General features: G+C 37.5%; 1 protein-coding gene, 1 non-coding gene and 1 pseudogene across 2 annotated transcripts; 2 read left to right on the top strand and 1 right to left on the bottom strand.

The window, feature by feature from the left end:
* Positions 1 to 5,797: 5,797 nt before the first annotated feature.
* LOC148550628 (small nucleolar RNA R71) lies at positions 5,798 to 5,901 on the bottom strand. Its single transcript, XR_015893651.1, has one exon. It is a non-coding gene; the product is annotated as a small nucleolar RNA R71 (small nucleolar RNA).
* A 625-nt stretch (positions 5,902 to 6,526) lies between these two features.
* On the top strand, positions 6,527 to 12,223 carry LOC148550627 (uncharacterized). The gene is made up of 2 exons (XM_088494563.1): positions 6,527 to 7,362; positions 12,211 to 12,223. Exons 1-2 carry the CDS (start codon positions 6,527 to 6,529, stop codon positions 12,221 to 12,223), a joined length of 849 nt encoding a protein of 282 aa, XP_088350689.1.
* Positions 12,224 to 12,236: 13 nt separating this feature from the next.
* Positions 12,237 to 14,043, top strand: LOC110264521 (zinc finger protein BRUTUS-like; annotated as a pseudogene).
* The last annotated feature ends 3,676 nt before the right edge of the window (positions 14,044 to 17,719 follow it).

Genomic DNA, 17,719 nt, shown 5'->3' with positions numbered 1-17,719 from the left:
CGGCATCGTTTTATTAGTGTGCCACACGGGCAGTTAATGGAACACGTCACCCAACGTTAGTCACCTCAACGAAGGAGATGACGGAAGGACGAACGTGGTCATGTCCGTCATCTTTCGGGGACGATTTTGATTAACTTTATCTTTCGGGGACGAATATAGAGATCGAGGTATCTTTTTGAGACGATTTTGACTATTAACTCATTAAAATAAAGATTTGCGTTCCGAGCTCCTCCGCATTTCACATATCTCTTTCCTGCGCCTCCACACTCATCCCATCCAAATGCTCTATTGGTGGCGCCTCGCAGCCTTGCACCGCCGTCGCACCTTACGTCGCCGTCGCGCCGAACTTCCATTGCACTGAACTTCCATCGCCACAAAACTTCGTCACACCCCTTCCTGGCTCGTCGTTCCCTTTCGAACCCTAATGTGCATTTCTCCACCACCGTCTACGTCACCTCCGTCCTCATCCTCTTCACTTTCTCCTGCGTTCACTCTTTCTACCTTCCCGGTGTCCCCCTCGAGATTTTCAAACCGCACGTCTTCCATTTCTCTATCTCTTTTTGAGATTCGCGCTCTCCTTTCCCTTATTTGAATTTATGCGCTACTTGTTTTATTAATTTCTCGATCAAAGCTATTCTCACAAAAATTACTAGTGCATTTCTCGCTTGTGTATTGCTTAGTTGATGTGTTTCTCTCTTCGATCTCGCCTCAGTCGTGCAGGTAACTTTAATCTTCTTTCTCTTTTATTGCTATTTTCGTGTTGTAATTCCTATGTTTTGTTTTCTTTCATTCACTTTCATCGCTAATAAGACATATTGATTAGTTTATTTTATCCGAAATTGCTAGGTTTTGGACTTTTGGAAAAGGATTTTCTACAAAGGAAACTTAAATATTAATCATGTGATGCTTAATCCACTCATAATTACTTATAATTGTTGATTCATAGCTAAAATTGTTCCAATTCCATGTGCCTGCAATATTAAGCTAATCGTAAGCTAATAGATGAATTGAAGAAGATAATTTTTTCTATTTTTTTTGGTGAGACCATAAGTGTGATCTTATCTGACAGTTAAGGACTATAAAAGATGGCATTACAAATTTTGGATCTTGTATCATTTAGTTTAATTTAATCCTATAACATTAACAAGTTATATGTACTTTTTATATATTTATATATGTATATGTTTGCAACCTGCTATGTGTTGATAAGAAATATATTAATGCCATAATGTCTGGTTATTGTTTTGAATTTCTTACTATTCATACTTTATCAGTTAAAATGAGGTGATTTAGGTGATAACATATTCATACTTTGCTTATGGGAATCCATCGATCACTTCTTTCTCCATTTAATTCTCTTTTCTTCCTTTCTTTTTCATTTTCTTATGCTCAATATGCTACAATATTTATTTTTTCCTTGTAGATTTTCGGATGCTAATTTGAGATCATTCTTTTTCAGGAATGTGTATTGATGAGCAGATAATTTATACCCTTTTTGGCATTATTTTTATATAGTTTTTAGTATGTTTTAGTTAATTTTTACTATATTTTTATTAGTTTTTATGCAAAAATCACATTTCTGGACTTTACTATGAGTTTGTGTGTTTTTTCTGTGATTTCAGATATTTTCTGGCTGAAATTGAGGGACCTGAGCAAAAATCTGATTCAGAGGCTGAAAAAGGACTACAAATGCTGTTGGATTCTGACCTCCCTGCACTCGAAGTGGATTTTTTGGAGCTACAGAAGCCCTATTAGCACGCTCTTAATTGCGTTAGAAAGTAGAAATCCTAGGCTTTCTATCAATATATAATAGTCCATACTTTGCTCGAGATTTGATGGCCCAAACTGGCGTCCAAAGTCAGCCTAAAACATCTTCGCGTAAAACGCCCAAACTGGCACCTGAATTGGAGTTAAACGCCCAAACTGGCACCAAAACTGGCGTTTAACTCCAGGAACAGCCCAAGCATGAAAAAGCTTCAATGCTCAACCCAAGCACACACCAAGTGGGCCCCGGAAGTAGATTTCTGCACTATCTGCACTTAGTTACTCATTTTCTGTAAATCCTAGTTACTAGTTTAGTATAAAAACTACTTTTAGTGATTTATTTTATATCTTTTGACCATCTTTTGATATTGTACACGTTTGGAGGCTGGTCATTCGGCCATGCCTAGACTATTTTCACTTATGTATTTTCAACGGTGGAATTTCTACACCCCATAGATTAAGGTGTGGAGCTCTGCTGTTCTTCATGAATTAATGCAAAGTACTATTGTTCTTCTATTCAATTCAAGCTTATTCTTATTCTAAGATATCCACTCGCACTTCAACCTGATGAATGTGATGATCCGTGACACTCATCATCATTCTCACTTATGAACGCGTGCCTGACAACCACGTCCGTTCTATCTGCAATAGCTTGAGTGTGTATCTCATAGCCTCCTGGTCCACGACGCATGGTTGCCTCTCCTGACAACAGAGCCTTCCATTCCTTGAGATCAGAGTCTTTGTGGTATAGGCTAGAACCATTGGCAGCATTCTTGGGATCCGAAAAGTCTAAACCTTGTCTGTGGTATTCCGAGTAGGATCCGGGAGCCGGAAAGTCTAAACCTTGTCTGTGGTATTCCGAGTAGGATCTAAGAAGGGATGACTGTGATGAGCTTCAAACCTGCGAATGTGGAGCGCAAGTGACAGTGCGCAAAAGGACAATGGTCCTATTCTGACGCTAGCGGGAACCGACAGATGATTAGCCGTGTAGTGACAGCGCATATGGATTTGTTTTCATCCGAGAGGATCATGTAGCTTGCCATGGAAGGAGGTAATACATGGTTGGAGGAAGGCAATAGGAAAGCAGAGGTTCAGAAGCAACAAAGCATCTCTATACACTTATCTGAAATTCCCACCAATGAATTACATAAGTATTTCTATCTTATTTTATATTTTATTTATATTTTATTTATCAAAATCTCATAACTATTTTAATCCGCCTGACTGAGATTTACAAGGATGACCATAGCTTGCTTCAAGCCGACAATCTCCGTGGGATCGATCCTTACTCACGTAAGGTATTACTTGGACGACCCAGTGCACTTGCTGGTTAGTTGCATTGGAGTTGTGAAAAAGTGTTGAGATCACTATTTCGCCATACCAAGATTTTAAATCACAATTTCGTGCACCAAGTTTTTGGCGCCATTGTCAGAAATTGTTCGAGTTTGGACAACTGACGGTTCATCTTGTTGCTCATATTAGGTAATTTTATTTTATTTTTAAGCTTCTTATTTTCGAAAAATTTCAAAAAAAAAAAAAAGAAAAAAATTTTTTTCTGAAGAACAAAATAAAATATGTGTAGTTTTCTAAAAATTCTTCAGAATTTTTAAGAATGAATTCTAGAGTTTCAGATGATGCTTTTATCATTACAGGAGCTAGTTGATTCCCATCAATTTGGCTGTTGTATGTAATATCCTGCTAAAACTTGGCTAGCCATGTCTAATCTTTTTTTAGACTGAAACTTTAGACTAATATTGCATGATTCCTAGAATGCGTATAAAAAATTTTGAATTTCTTTATTTTCTTTTCCTAATTAATTTTCGAAAAAAAATCCAAAAAAATTAATAAAATCATAAAAACCAAAAATATTTTGTGTTTTTTGTTTGTGTCTAGTGTCAAATTTTAAGTTTGGTGTCAATTGCATCTTTTTAATTTTTCCTAAAATTTTCGAATAAAAAACTCATGCATGGTGTTCTTCATGATCTTCAAGTTGTTCTTGATGATTTTCTTTGTTTAATCTTGTGATATTCTTATTTTGTATCTTTTCTTGTTTTTCATATGCATTCTTGAATTATTAGTATCTAAAGTTTAAAAATTTTTAAGTTTGGTGTCTTGCATGTTTTTCTTTTCTTAAAAATTTTCAAAAACATGTTCTTGATGTTCATCATGATCTTCAAAGTGTTCTTGGTGTTCATCTTGACATCCAAAGTGTTCTTGCATATTTTCCTTGTTTTGATTCATAATTTTTATGTTATGTGTCATTTAGATGTTTTTCTCTTTCCTCATTAAAATTCAAAAAATAAAAAAAAATAATATCTTTCCCTTTTCTTCTCATAAATTTTCAAAAATTTGATTGACTTAATCAAAAAATTTTTAAAATTTAATTGTTTCTTATGAGTCAAGTCAAATTTTCAATTTAAAAATCTTATCTTTTCAAAACTTTTTCAAAAATCAAATATTTTCTATTTTTCTTTTATATTTTTCGAAAATTTCAAAAATTGATTTTCAAAATCTTTTTCTTATTTTTATTTCATATTTTCGAATTTATTACTAACATTTAATATTTTGATTCAAAAATTTTCAAGTTGTTACTTGCCCATTAAGAAATGTTCAATCTTTAAATTTTAAAATCATATCTTCAAGTTTCTTGTTAGTCAAGTAATCAACTTTAATTTTCAAAATCAAATCTTTTTTAATTTCCTTTTCAAATCTTTTTCAAAATAAATTTCAAATCATATCCTTTCAAAATCAATTTCAAAATCTTTTTAAATTTGATTTTCAAATTTTTTTCAATTAACTACTTGACTTTTTGTTTGATTTTAAAAGTTTTCTATTTCAATCATATCTTTTTCAAAACCATCTAACTACTTTTTTTTCTCTCTAATTTTCGAAAATCACTAACCACTTTTTCAAAAAATCTTTTTAATTAATTAATTTAATTAGTTTTCAAATTTTATTTTATTTATTCTCTTAATTTTCGAATTCTAACTCAAAATTTAAATAAAAACAAAAATATTTTTTATTTTATTTTAATTAATTTTCAAAAACTCTCTCTCTCTCATCTCTTTCTATTTATTTATGGTTTAATTACTCTGTTGGTCCTTATAGTTTTGTGAAATTTTCAATTAGGTCCCTATACTTTTTTTTCTTTTTAATTGAGTCCCTGCACTAATTTTTTTTTTCAATTAAGTCCTTCTTAGTAGTAATTGGCTTAATTAAAAAAAAATTTGGTGCAAGAACTCAATTAAAAGGAAAAAAGTATAGGGACCTAATTGAAAATTTCGCGAAACTATAGGGACCAACAGAGTAATTAAACCTTTATTTATTTAATCACTAACACTTCTCTTCTTCTTAAAATTTGAACCCTCTCCCCCTCTCTGTGTTCGAATTTTTCTCTTCTCATTTGTCTACTCTTCTCTTCTTCTACTCACATAAAGGAATCTCTATACTGTGACATAGAGGATTTCTACTCTTTTTTGTTCTCTTCTTTTTCATATGAGCAGGAGCAAGGATAAGAACATTCTTGTTGAAGCTGATCCAGAACCTAAAAGGACTCTAAAGATGAAGCTAAGAGAAGCTAAAGCACAACACTCTGGAGAGGACCTGACAGAATTTTTCGAAAAAAGAAGAGATGGCCGAACCCAATAATAATGGTGGAGATGCAAGGAAGATGCTTGGTGACTTTATTGCACCCTCTTCTGACTTCTGTGGAAGGAGCATCTCAATTCCTGCAATTGGAGCAAACAACTTTGAGCTTAAGCCTCAATTAGTTTCTCTAATGCAGCAAAATTGCAAGTATCATGGACTTCCATTGGAAGATCCTCATCAGTTTTTAACTGAATTCTTGCAAATCTGTGACACTGTTAAAACCCAGGGGGTTAATCCTGAGGTCTACAGACTTATGCTTTTTCCCTTTGCTGTAAGAGACAGAGCTAGGACATGGTTGGACTCACAACCTAAAGATAGCATGAACTCTTGAGAAAAGTTGGTCAATGCTTTCTTGGCCAAATTCTTTCCACCTCAAAAATTGAGCAAGCTTAGAGTGGAAGTCCAAACCTTCAGACAGAAGGAAGGTGAATCCCTCTATGAAGCTTGGGAAATATACAAGTAATTGATCAGAAGGTGTCCTTCTGGCATGCTTTCAGAATGGAGCATCATATGTATATTCTATGATGGTCTGTCTGAACTGTCCAAGATGTCATTGGACAACTCTGCTGGTGGATTTCTTCATCTGAAGAAGACGCCTGAAGAAGCCCAGGAACTCATTAAAATGGTTGCAAATAACCAATTCATGTACACTTCTAAAAGAAATCCTGTGAATAATGGGACAACTCAGAAGAAAAGAGTTCTGGAGATTGATACTCTGAATGCCATATTGGCTCAGAACAAAATATTGACTCAGCAAGTCAATATGATTTCTCAGAGTCTGTCTGGAATGCAAGCTGCATCAGGAAGTACTAAGGAAGCTTTCTCTGAAGAAGAAGCCTATGACCCTGAGAATCCTGGAATGGAAGAAGTGAATTACATGGGAGAATCCTATGGAAACACCTACAATCCTTCATGGAGGAATCATCCTAATCTCTCATGGAAGGATCAACAGAAGCCTAATCAAGGCTTTAATAATAATGATGGTGGAAGAAACAGGTTTGGCAATAGCAAACCTTTTCCATCATCTTCTCAGCAACAGATAGAGAATTCTAAGTAGAGCCACTCTGACTTAGCAACTGTAGTCTCTGATCTATCTAAGACCACTCTCAGTTTTATGACTGAAGCAAGATCCTCCATTAGAAATTTAGAGGCACAAGTGGGTCAGCTGAGTAAAAGAGTTACTGAACTCCCTCCTAGTACTCTCCCAAGCAATACAAAAGAGAATCCAAAGAGAGAGTGCATTGCCATCAACATACCCCACACGGCCAAACCTATAGAGGAGGGAGAGGCAGTGAATCCCATTGAGGAATACCTCAATGGACATCCACTGGCCACTCAAGAGTTCCCTAATGAGGAACCAAAGGAATCTAAGGCTCATATAGAGACCATAGAGATTCCACTAAACTTACTATTGCCATTCATGAGCTCTGATAAGTATTCTTCCTCTGAAGAGGATGAAGATATTATTGAAGAGCAAGTTGCTCAGTATCTAGGAGAAATCATGAAGCTGAATGCCAAATTATTTGGTAATGAGACTTGGGAGGATGAACCTCTATTGCTCATCAATGAACTAAATGATCTGGTTCAACTGAAATTACCTCAGAAGAAACAGGATCCTGGAAAGTTCTTAATACCTTGTACCATAGGCACCATGACCTTTGAAAAGGCTCTGTGTGACCTAGGGTCAAGTATAAACCTCATGCCCCTCTCTGTAATGGAGAAACTAGGGATCTTTGAGGTGCAAGCTGCAAGAATCTCACTAGAGATGGCAGACAATTCAAGGAAACAGGCTTATGGACTTGTAGAGGATGTATTGGTGAAGGTTGAAGGCCAGTACTTCCCTGCTGATTTCATAATCCTAGACACTGGGAAGGATGATGATGAATCCATCATCCTTGGAAGGCCCTTCCTAGCCACAGTAAAAGCTATGATTGATGTGGACAGAGGAGAGTTAGTCCTCCAATTGAATGAGGACTACCTTGTGTTTAAGGCTCAAGGATCTCCATTTGTAACCATGGAGATGAAGCATGAAAAGCTTCTCTCAATACAGAGTCAAACAGAGCCCCCACACTCAACTTCTAAGTTTGGTGTTGGGAGGCCATTATCAAGCTCTGAATCTCTGTGAAGCTCTCTAAGAGCTCACTGTCAAGCTATTGACATTAAAGAAGCGCTTGTTGGGAGGCAACCCAATGTTATTTAATTATATTTATTTATTTTCCATTTCTATTTAATGTTTTCTTTAGGTTGATGATCATGTGAAGTCACAAAAATAACTGAAAAATTAAAAACAGAAAGAAAAACAGCATTAAAAATAGCACACCCTGGAGGATAGGCTTACTGGCGTTTAAACACCAGTAAGGATAGCAGAATGGGCGTTTAACGCCCAGTCTGGCAGCATTCTGGGCGTTAAACGCCAGAATGGGCAGCACTCTGGGCATTTAATGCCAGAAAGGGCTGTCTGGCATCTGGCTGGTGTTTAACGCCAGAAATGGGCAGCAGAGTGGCGTTTAACGCCAGAAAAGGTAGCAGAGCTGGCGTTAAACGCCAGATTTGGCACACAATGGGCGTTTGAATGCAAGAATGGTGCAGGGACTCAGATTCCTTGACACCTCAGGATCTGTGGACCCCACAGGATCCCACCTACCCCACCTCTTCTTCTCTCCTCTTCACACCTTTCCATAACACTCTTCCGCATACACCCTTCACCAATCACCTCAATACCTCTTCCCCAAACACCCCTCACCTATCAAATCTTACCCTCTTCCCCATACTCTCTTCACCACTCACATCCATCCATCATCAAACCCCACCTACCTCAACATTCAAATTCAAACCATTTCCCTCTCAAACCCTACCCCTCATACACGGCTACCCTCTCTCCCTTACCCTATAAATACCCCACCTCACTACCTTCATTTCCACACAACCTACACACTACTACCCCCATGGCCGAACCACTCACCTCCCTCCATTTCTTCTTCTTCTCCTCCCTTCTTTCTTCTTTTGCTCGAGGACGACTAAACCTTTTAAGTTTGGTGTGGAAAAAGCATTGTTTTTTTATTTTTCCATAACCACTAATGACACCTAAGTCTGGAGAAACCTCTAGAAAGAGGAAAGGGAAGGCAATTGCTTCCACCTCCGAGTCATGGGAGATGGAGAGATTTATCTCAAAAATGTATCAAGACCACTTCTATGAAGTTGTGGCCAAGAAAAAGGTGATCCTTGAGGTCCCTTTCAAGCTCAAAAAGAGTGAATATCCGGAGATCCGACATGAAGTTCGAAGAAGATCTTGGAAAATTCTCACCAACCCCATTCAACAAGTCGGGATCTTAATGGTTCAAGAGTTCTATGCTAATTCATGGATCACTAAGAACCATGATCAAAGTGTGAACCCGAACCCAAAGAATTGGCTCACAATAGTTCAGGAGAATTACTTGGATTTTAGTCCGGAAAATGTGAGGTTAGCATTCAACTTGCCAATGATGCAAGGAGACCCTCACCCTTTCACTAGAAGGGTCAACTTTGATCAAAGGTTGGACCAAGTCCTCTTGGACATTTGTGTGGAAGGCGCTCAATGGAAGAGAGACACAAGAGGCAAGTTGGTTCAACTAAGAAGGCTTGACCTCAAGCCCGTGGCTAGGGGATGGTTGAAGTTCATCCAACGCTCAATCATTCCTACTAGCAACTGGTCTGAAGTTACTATAGACCGGGCTATCATGATCCATAGCATCATAAATGGAGAGGAAGTAGAAGTTCATGAGATCATATCCCTAGAACTCTACAAGGTGGCGGACAAGTCCTCTACTTTGGCAAGGTTAGCCTTCCCTAATCTCATTTGTCACCTCTGCAATTCAGCTGAAATTGTCATAGAGGAAGACACCCTCATTGAAGAGGACAAGCCCATCACTAAGAAAAGGATGGAGCAAACAAGAGAGCTCACTCATGGACCTCAACAAGAGCATGATGAAATTCCTCATCATGAAATCCCTGAGATGCCTCAAGGGATGCACTTTCCTCTACAAAACTATTGGGAGAAAATCAACACCTCCTTAGGAGAATTGAGTTCCAACATGGGACAACTAAGGGTGGAGCACCAAGAGCATTCCATCCTCCTCCATGAAATTAGAGAGGACCAAAAGGTCATGAGAGAGGAGCAACAAAGGCAAGGAAGAGACATTGAGGAGCTAAAGCACTCCATAAGATCTTCAAGAGGAAGAACTAGCCGCCATCACTAAGGTAGACCCGTTCTTTAATTTCTTTGTTCTTTATTTTTCTATTTTTCGTTCCCTATGCTTTATGTTTTATCTATGTTTGTGTCTTTATTACATGATCATTAATGTCTAGTGTCTATGCCTTAAAGTTATGAATGTCCTATGAATCCATCACCTTTCTTAAATAAAGAACAAAGAAATTAAAGAACGGGTCTACCTTAGTGATCGCGGCTAGTTCTTCCTCTTGAAGATCTTATGGAGTGCATGGTTTTGAATTTTATCTTGAAGTTAGCTTAATTATTTTGATGTGGTGACAAAACTTTTTGTTTTCTGAATGAATGCTTGAACAGTGCATATTTTTGAATTTGAATGTTAAAACTGTTGGCTCTTGAAAGAATAATGAAAAAGGAGAAATGTTATTAATAATCTAAAAAATCATAAAATTGATTTTTGAAGTAAGAAAAAGCAGTGAATAGACAAAGCTTGCGAAAAAAAAGTGGTGAAAAAAAAAAGAAAGAAAGAAAAAGAAAAAGCAAGCAGAAAAAGCCAGTAACCCTTTAAACCAAAAGGCAAGGGTAGAAAAAGGATCCAAGGCTTTGAGCATTAATGAATAGGAGGGCCCACAGGAATAAAATCCTGGCCTAAGCGGCTAAACCAAGCTGTCCCTAACCATATGCTTGTGGCGTGAAGGTGTCAAGTTAAAAGCTTGAGACTGAGCGGTTAAAGTCGTGGTTCAAAGAAGAAAAAGAGTGTGCTTAAGAGCTCTGAATACCTCTAACTGGGGACTTTAGCAAAGCTGAGTCACAATCTGAAAAGGTTCACCCAGTTATGTGTCTGTGGCATTTATGTATCCGGTGGTAATACTGGAAAAAAAAATGCTTAGGGTCACGGCCAAGACTCATAAAGTAGATGTGTTCAAGAATCAACATACTGAACTAGGAAAATCAATAACACTATCTGAATTCTGAGTTCCTATAGATGCCAATCATTCTGAACTTCAAAGGATAAAGTGAGATGCCAAAACTGTTCAAAAACAAAAAGGCTACAAGTCCCGCTCATCTAATTGAAGCTAATCTTCATTGATAAGTTTGGAATTTATTGTATATTCTCTTCTTTTTATCCTATTTTGTTTTCAGTTTCTTGGAGACAAGCAATAATTTAAGTTTAGTGTTGTGATGAGCGGATAATTTATACCGCTTTTGGCATTGTTTTTATATAGTTTTTAGTATGTTTTAGTTAATTTTTACTATATTTTTATTAGTTTTTATGCAAAAATCATATTTCTGGACTTTACTATGAGTTTGTGTATTTTTCTATGATTTTAGGTATTTTCTGGCTAAAATTGAGGGACTTGAGCAAAAATCTAATTCAGAGGCTGAAAAAGGACTGCAGATGCTGTTGGATTCTGACCTCCCTACACTCAAAGTAGATTTTCTGGAGCTACAGAAGCCCAGTTGGCACGCTCTCAATTGCGTTGAAAAGTAGACATTTTGGGCTTTCTAGCAATATATAATAGTTTATACTTTTCTCGAGATTTGATGGCCCAAACTGGCGTCCAAAGTCAGCCTAAAACATCTTGGCGTAAAACGCCCAAACTGGCACCTGAATTGGAGTTAAACGCCCAAACTGGTACCAAAACTGGCGTTTAACTCCAGAAACAACCCAAGCACGAAAAAGCTTCAATGCTCAGTCCAAGAACACACCAAGTGGATCCCAGAAGTGGATTTCTGCACTATCTGCACTTAGTTACTCATTTTCTGTAAAATGTGATGATTCGTGACACTCATCATCATTCTCACTTATGAATTCGTGCCTGACAACCACGCCCATTCTATCTGCAATAGCTTGAGTGTGTATCTCTTAGCCTCCTGGTCCACGACGCATGGTTGCCTCTCCTGACAACAGAGCCTTCCATTCCGTGAGATCAGAGTCTTCGTGGTATAGGCTAGAACCATTGGCAGCATTCCTGGGATCCAGAAAGTCTAAATCTTGTCTGTGGTATTTCGAGTAGGATCTGGGAAGGGATGACTGTGACGAGCTTCAAACCTGTGAATGTGGAGCGCAAGTGACAGTGCGCAAAAGGACAATGGTCCTATTCCGACGCCAACGGGAACCGACAGATGATTAGCTGTGCAGTGACAGCGCATATGGATTTGTTTTCATCCGAGAGGATCATATAGCTTGCCATGGAAGGAGGTAACGCATGGTTGGAGGAAGGCAATAGGAAAGCAGAGGTTCAGAAGCAACAAAGCATCTCTATATACTTATCTGAAATTCCCACCAATGAATTACATAAGTATTTCTATCTTATTTTATATTTTATTTATCAAAATCTCATAACCATTTCAATCCGCCTGACTGAGATTTACAAGGATGACCATAGCTTGCTTTAAGCCGACAATCTCCGTGGGATCGACCCTTACTCACGTAAGGTATTACTTGGACGACCCAGTGCACTTGCTGGTTAATTGCATCGGAGTTGTGAAGAAGTGTTGAGAGCACTATTTCGCCATACCAAGATTTTAAATCACAATTTTGTGCACCATGTATCATTGCCCATATTGCAATATTTGCCGTGTTGGCCAAGGGCTAGGGATTGACTATTTTCATTGCATGAAATGCAATTGTTGCTTAGGAATAAAATCAACATCTCACAAGTGCCTGGAGAAAGGTCTAGAAATGAACTGCCCAATATGCTGTGATGACTTGTTCCCATCAAGTGCGACAGTCAGGGCTCTACCATGTAGACATTACATGCATTCAGCTTGCTTTTAGGTATGTCATGCTCATTTTAGGATTTTTCCCTATAGAACAAGGAGTATAAAGTATTTGAAACATTTATCTCTTATCTTCTTTCTGATTCTTCAAATGAAGTAGTTTCAAGGAAGGTTTCTTATTCAATCTTACACTTTGTTGTTAAATGTTAGGCATACACATGTAGTCATTACACATGTCCAATCTGCAACAAGTCGTTGGGAGATATGGCGGTAAGAATATTTTCTTCGTAAATATCTACGAGCAGGCCTAGTATTGTATAGCTGTTTTGTGATCATGCATACAATTATGTGCTATGATTGATCTTTACAAACCTCTGCATGTGATAGCACTATATTAGGTGTTTGATAAAACTAAATAGTGTAAGGATACATGTGCTTTTGTTGACATTTCATTAGAAGATTTAGAAAAGATTAGTGATATCAAAGAATGCTCATGTTAAATCTTGGTACCATAAACTATTTGGGTATGAAATGATTAATTAAGGGATATCTAAGGTGAGAGGGTTGGAGGTACAGTTGTACTCTTGATAGACTACTATTGGGATATAAATATTGGGTTGAAAAGCACTAGTTATCAAACTCTTCTGATCTTGCTTTCATGTGGAAACTGAAATGCATAATATTACATGGCATGCAATACTTAGTTGTTCTTTACCATCCCAAGTTTACTTTGGTATGCTTGATGCTCCATTGGCTACTGAGGAGCTTCCTGAAGAGTACAGGAACCGCTATCAGGTAATACTTCTGTTGCATGAATATTATTTGATCTGATTACTCGTCTGTATTCTTTGTGGCTTCTTTGTAATGATACATTTTGGCTTTTTAATTTACTCGAGAAAAGCAAGTCAGTTAATCTCAAATGAAATTTTAAAATGCATTTCGTATCGTTTTCTTTATGCACTCAATTATACGGTTTCCCCATCTGTTTCTATGTTTTATGAAATTTCTTTCATGTCTAAATTTATGACTTACATGTCTCATTTTGTATACACAGTGAGAAACATTATTTTGTTGGATACTATTTTTCATTTAGTCACCACCCAAAATTTTCATCACAATCTGCAATACTTTTGTGCCAGCTCCACATGCAAATTTTTAATAGAGACATTAAATAATATTACAATATTTAACTCAAGGTAGTTAAAGGCGAAGGTGCCATGAATGCTGCGCCTCAACTTTGAAAGGCGCAGAAGCTTTTCTTGCCTCACCTTTTGCATTTTAACGCTACTTTGACTGTTCTACTTTAAGTATTATGTTTAATTACTTAGCAGTTAAAATACCTTTGTGGCTTTGTGATTGGAAAAAAAGATAATCTGCAAAGCCGCCAAATACTAGGGATGAGATTTCATATTCTTACATAGCTTACATTTTCTTCCTCCAGTAACTCATATCATAGCATAGAAATTTTTTTTCCTCCCTCCTGTTCATGATCAATGCCAATGCAATGAATATAATGAAATTTGTAAGGCAAATGATGAACCTAGAAGTGATACTTTGTAATGGCAATGCAGGACATACTCTACAATGACTGTGATAGAAAGGGCACTTCACGTTTTCACTGGTTATATCACAAATGTGGATTCTGTGGCTCCTACAATACTAGGTTGATCAAGACTAAGGCTACAAATTCTAGCTGCTCCTAGTCCTAGTTAGTGGTGCTCCTATTTGACAAAAGAGCTAAAGAGGTACAGGAGTTTGTAAATAACTATATACCCAATCCAAAATTTTCCACTACAAGGATCTTTGGTTATGGATTCCTCTTTTTCATGATTTAACTTACAGAGTTCTCTCTCTCTTCCCAGATGCCTTCTCATGAGTTAAAAGCACCAAATCAATTCCCTTAGTTATGTATAGATGAACACTCTTTCAAATTTATATTTTTGCAATTGATAACTTAGTATATCCTCTTGTACTTTTCCCTCTCTATTTCATTGTTTTAAGTTCATTGACTTTTTATAAGAGACTAGCTACCATAGGTAAGCTCTTTCATGAGTTTAGTTTTGTTTCTATTTTTAAATGATAGTAAATAATCATAATGTATACCAATTTCTCAAATTGAACAGTTATTCCCCATTTGGATTTTAGAATTAGGCAGAGAGTAAGAGTTGAAATTGGAATTGGACATCCAAATTTCAATTACAAGTTTGGGACAGCTTATACAAGAGAGCCATGGCATGACATGCATTGCATGGTTAGTCTAATTTTCTAAACAAATGTGGAATCATGCATGGATACTATTGAAGGGGGTTATAACAACCTTCTCTTTTTGGAATTTGAATGAGTATACAGGGACAAACAATGGCTATGATGTACAAAATTATTGCAAATGCACTTAAAGATGCTTTTTCACTGGTAACCGCCGGTCTCAATGTATTTGGTTCAATTCTCAGCATATACTGGAAGGAAGAAGCTTGTGTTGGCACTCGTTGTTCTAACTATTGTGTTCCATGAGAGCGCCATTCACTTTCCCATGGTTAGTTCAGTTGACACTTCCCACTACAACAACTACACTTGCCCTGATTACAAACTTGGCGGCACCCTGGTGCACGAATTGTGAATCACACTTTTCACAACGCGTATCACTAACCAGCAAGTGCACTGGGTCGTCCAAGTAATACCTTACGTGAGTAAGGGTCGAATCCCACGGAGATTGTTGGTTTGAAGCAATCTATGGTTATCTTGTAAATCTTAGTCAGGAAGTCAATCATGTTTATCAGTTGAATTACGAATAACCAAGAGAGCATAAATTAAAGGTTACTTGTTGTGCAGTAATGGAGAATATGTTGGAGTTTTGGAGATGCTTTGTCTTCTGAATCTCTGCTTTCCTCTGTCTTCTGATTCACGCACACACGTCCTCCTATGGCAAGCTGTGTGTTGGTGGATCACCGTTGTCAATTGCTACCTTCCATCCTTCCAGTGAAAACTACGCTCACGCGCTCTGTCACAGCACGGCTAATCACCGGTTGGTTCTCGATCCGGTTGGAATAGGATTTACTACCCTTTTGCGTCTGTCACTAATGCCCAGCCTTCAGGAGTTTGAAGCTCGTCACAGTCGTTCAATCCTTGAATCCTACTCGGAATACCACAGACAAGGTTTAGACTTTTCGGATTCTCATGAATGCCGCCATCAGTTCTAGCTTATACCACGGAGATTCTGATTAAGAGATCTCAGAGATACTCATTCAATCGGATATAGAACGGAGGTGGTTGTCAGGCACACGTTCATGGTTTGAGGAAGGTGATGAATGTCACAGATCATCACCTTCATCACAGTTAAGCGCGAATGAACATCTTAGATAGGAACAAGCGTGTTTGAATGGAAAACAAAAATACTTGCATTAATTCATCGAGACACAGCGGAGCTCCTCACCCCCAACAATGGGGTTTAGAGACTCATGCCGTCAGAGAATACAAGGGTTTGATCTAAAATGTCATGAGATACAAAATAAGTCTCTAAAAGTTGTTTAAATACTAAACTAGTAGCCTAGGTTTACAAAAAATAAGTGGACTATGATGGATGATGCAGAGATCCACTTCTGGGGTCCACTTGGTGTGTGCTGGGGCTGAGATTTAAGTAAGTCACGTGCAGAGGCCATTTGTGGAGTTGAACGCCAGTTTTTGTGCCAGTTTGGGCGTTCAACTCCAGCTTTTGATCCTTTTCTGGCGCTGGACGCCAGAATTGGGCAGAGAACTGGCGTTGAACGCCAGTTTACGTCATCTATCCTTGTGCAAAGTATGAACTATTATATATTGCTGGAAAGCCCTGGATGTCTACTTTCCAACGCAATTAGAAGCATGCCATTTCGAGTTCTGTAGCTCCAGAAAATCCACTTTGAGTTTAGGGAGGTCAGAATCCAACAGCATCAGCAGTCCTTTTTCAGCCTGAATCAGATTTTTGCTCAGCTCCTTCAATTTCAGCCAGAAAAATACCTGAAATTACAGAAAAACACACAACTCATAGTAAAGTCCAGAAATATAAATTTTTCCTAAAAACTAATAAAAATAGACTAAAAACTAACTAGAACATACCCAAAACTATATGAAATTAACCCCAAAAAGCGTATAAAATATCCACTCATCACAACACCAAACTTAAACTGTTGCTTGTCCTCAAGCAACTAGACAAATAAAATAGAAGACTAATAGGTTGAGAAGCAATAATATCTCAGAGTTTTTGAGTGAAGCTCAGATTCTAATTAGATGAGCGGGACTAGTAGCTTTTTGCTTCTGAACAGTTTTGGCATCTCACTTTATCCATTGAAGCTCAGAGTGATTGGCATCTATAGGAACTCAGAATTCAGATAGTGTTATTGATTCTCTTAGTTCAGTGTGATGATTCTTGAACACAGCTTTTTTTTTTTAGTCTTGGCCGTGGCCCTAAGCACTTTGTTTTCCAGTATTACCACCGGATACATAAATGCCACAAACACATAACTGGGTGAACCTTTTCAGATTGTGACTCAGCTTTGCTAAAGTCCCTAATTAGAGGTGTCCAGAGTTCTTAAGCACACTCTTCTTTTTGCCTTGGACCTTGACTTTAACCGCTCAGTCTCAAGTTTTCACTTGACACCTACACGCCACAAGCACATGGTTAGGGACAGCTTGGTTTAGCCACTTAGACCAGGATTTTATTCCTTTAGGCCCTCCTATCCACTGATGCTCAAAGCCTTGGGATCCTTTTTATTTGCCCTTGCCTTTTGGTTTTAAGGGTTATTGGCTTTTTGCTCTTGCCTCTTGGTTTTAAGAGCTTTTGGCTTTTTCTGCTTGCTTTTTCTTGTTCTTTCTATTTATTTATTTTTTCGTCTATATATTTTTTTCTGCAAGCTTTGTCCTTTGCTGCTTTTTCTTGCTTCAAGAATCATTTTTATGATTTTTCAGATTATCAATAACATGTCTCATGTTCATCATTCTTTCAAGAGCCAACATATTTAACAGTCTTAAACAACAAATTCAAAAGACATATGCACTGTTCAAGCATTCATTCAGAAGACAGAAAGCATTGCCACCACATTTAACTAATTAGAATTTCTCTTATTAAAACTCAAAATTTTATTGCCTCTTATTCAAAAGATCTACTACTTTATTCATGTTTGCTGATGATGAGAAAATTAAACTATAGCTTAATTGGAGATAAAATCAAAATAGATACTAATTACTACTATATGACTCCTAAGGTAAACTTCTATAAGGACACTGTCACAGAGTTAAGGCAGAAATTGGAAATTAACAACCTTTATTCTGGGGGAACGGGGGTTCCTCTGATCCTTGGGGTGCTTGGTCCTACAAGAGAAGACTTTTGGCGCTTCAATTCCCTTAAGT

The sequence above is a fragment of the Arachis ipaensis genome, chromosome B7, assembly GCF_059453495.1.
Source record: "Arachis ipaensis isolate K30076 ecotype BB chromosome B7, ASM5945349v1, whole genome shotgun sequence".
In the NCBI taxonomy this organism is placed as follows: domain Eukaryota; kingdom Viridiplantae; phylum Streptophyta; class Magnoliopsida; order Fabales; family Fabaceae; genus Arachis; species Arachis ipaensis.
Note: the sequence above shows the minus strand (reverse complement) of the source record. Positions and strands in the feature narration are given on the sequence as shown.

Bases quoted from the DNA above. Each gene is read 5' to 3' on its own strand.
- LOC148550627 (XM_088494563.1), top strand. From the start codon at position 6,527: ATGACTGAAGCAAGATCCTCCATTAGAAATTTAGAGGCACAAGTGGGT.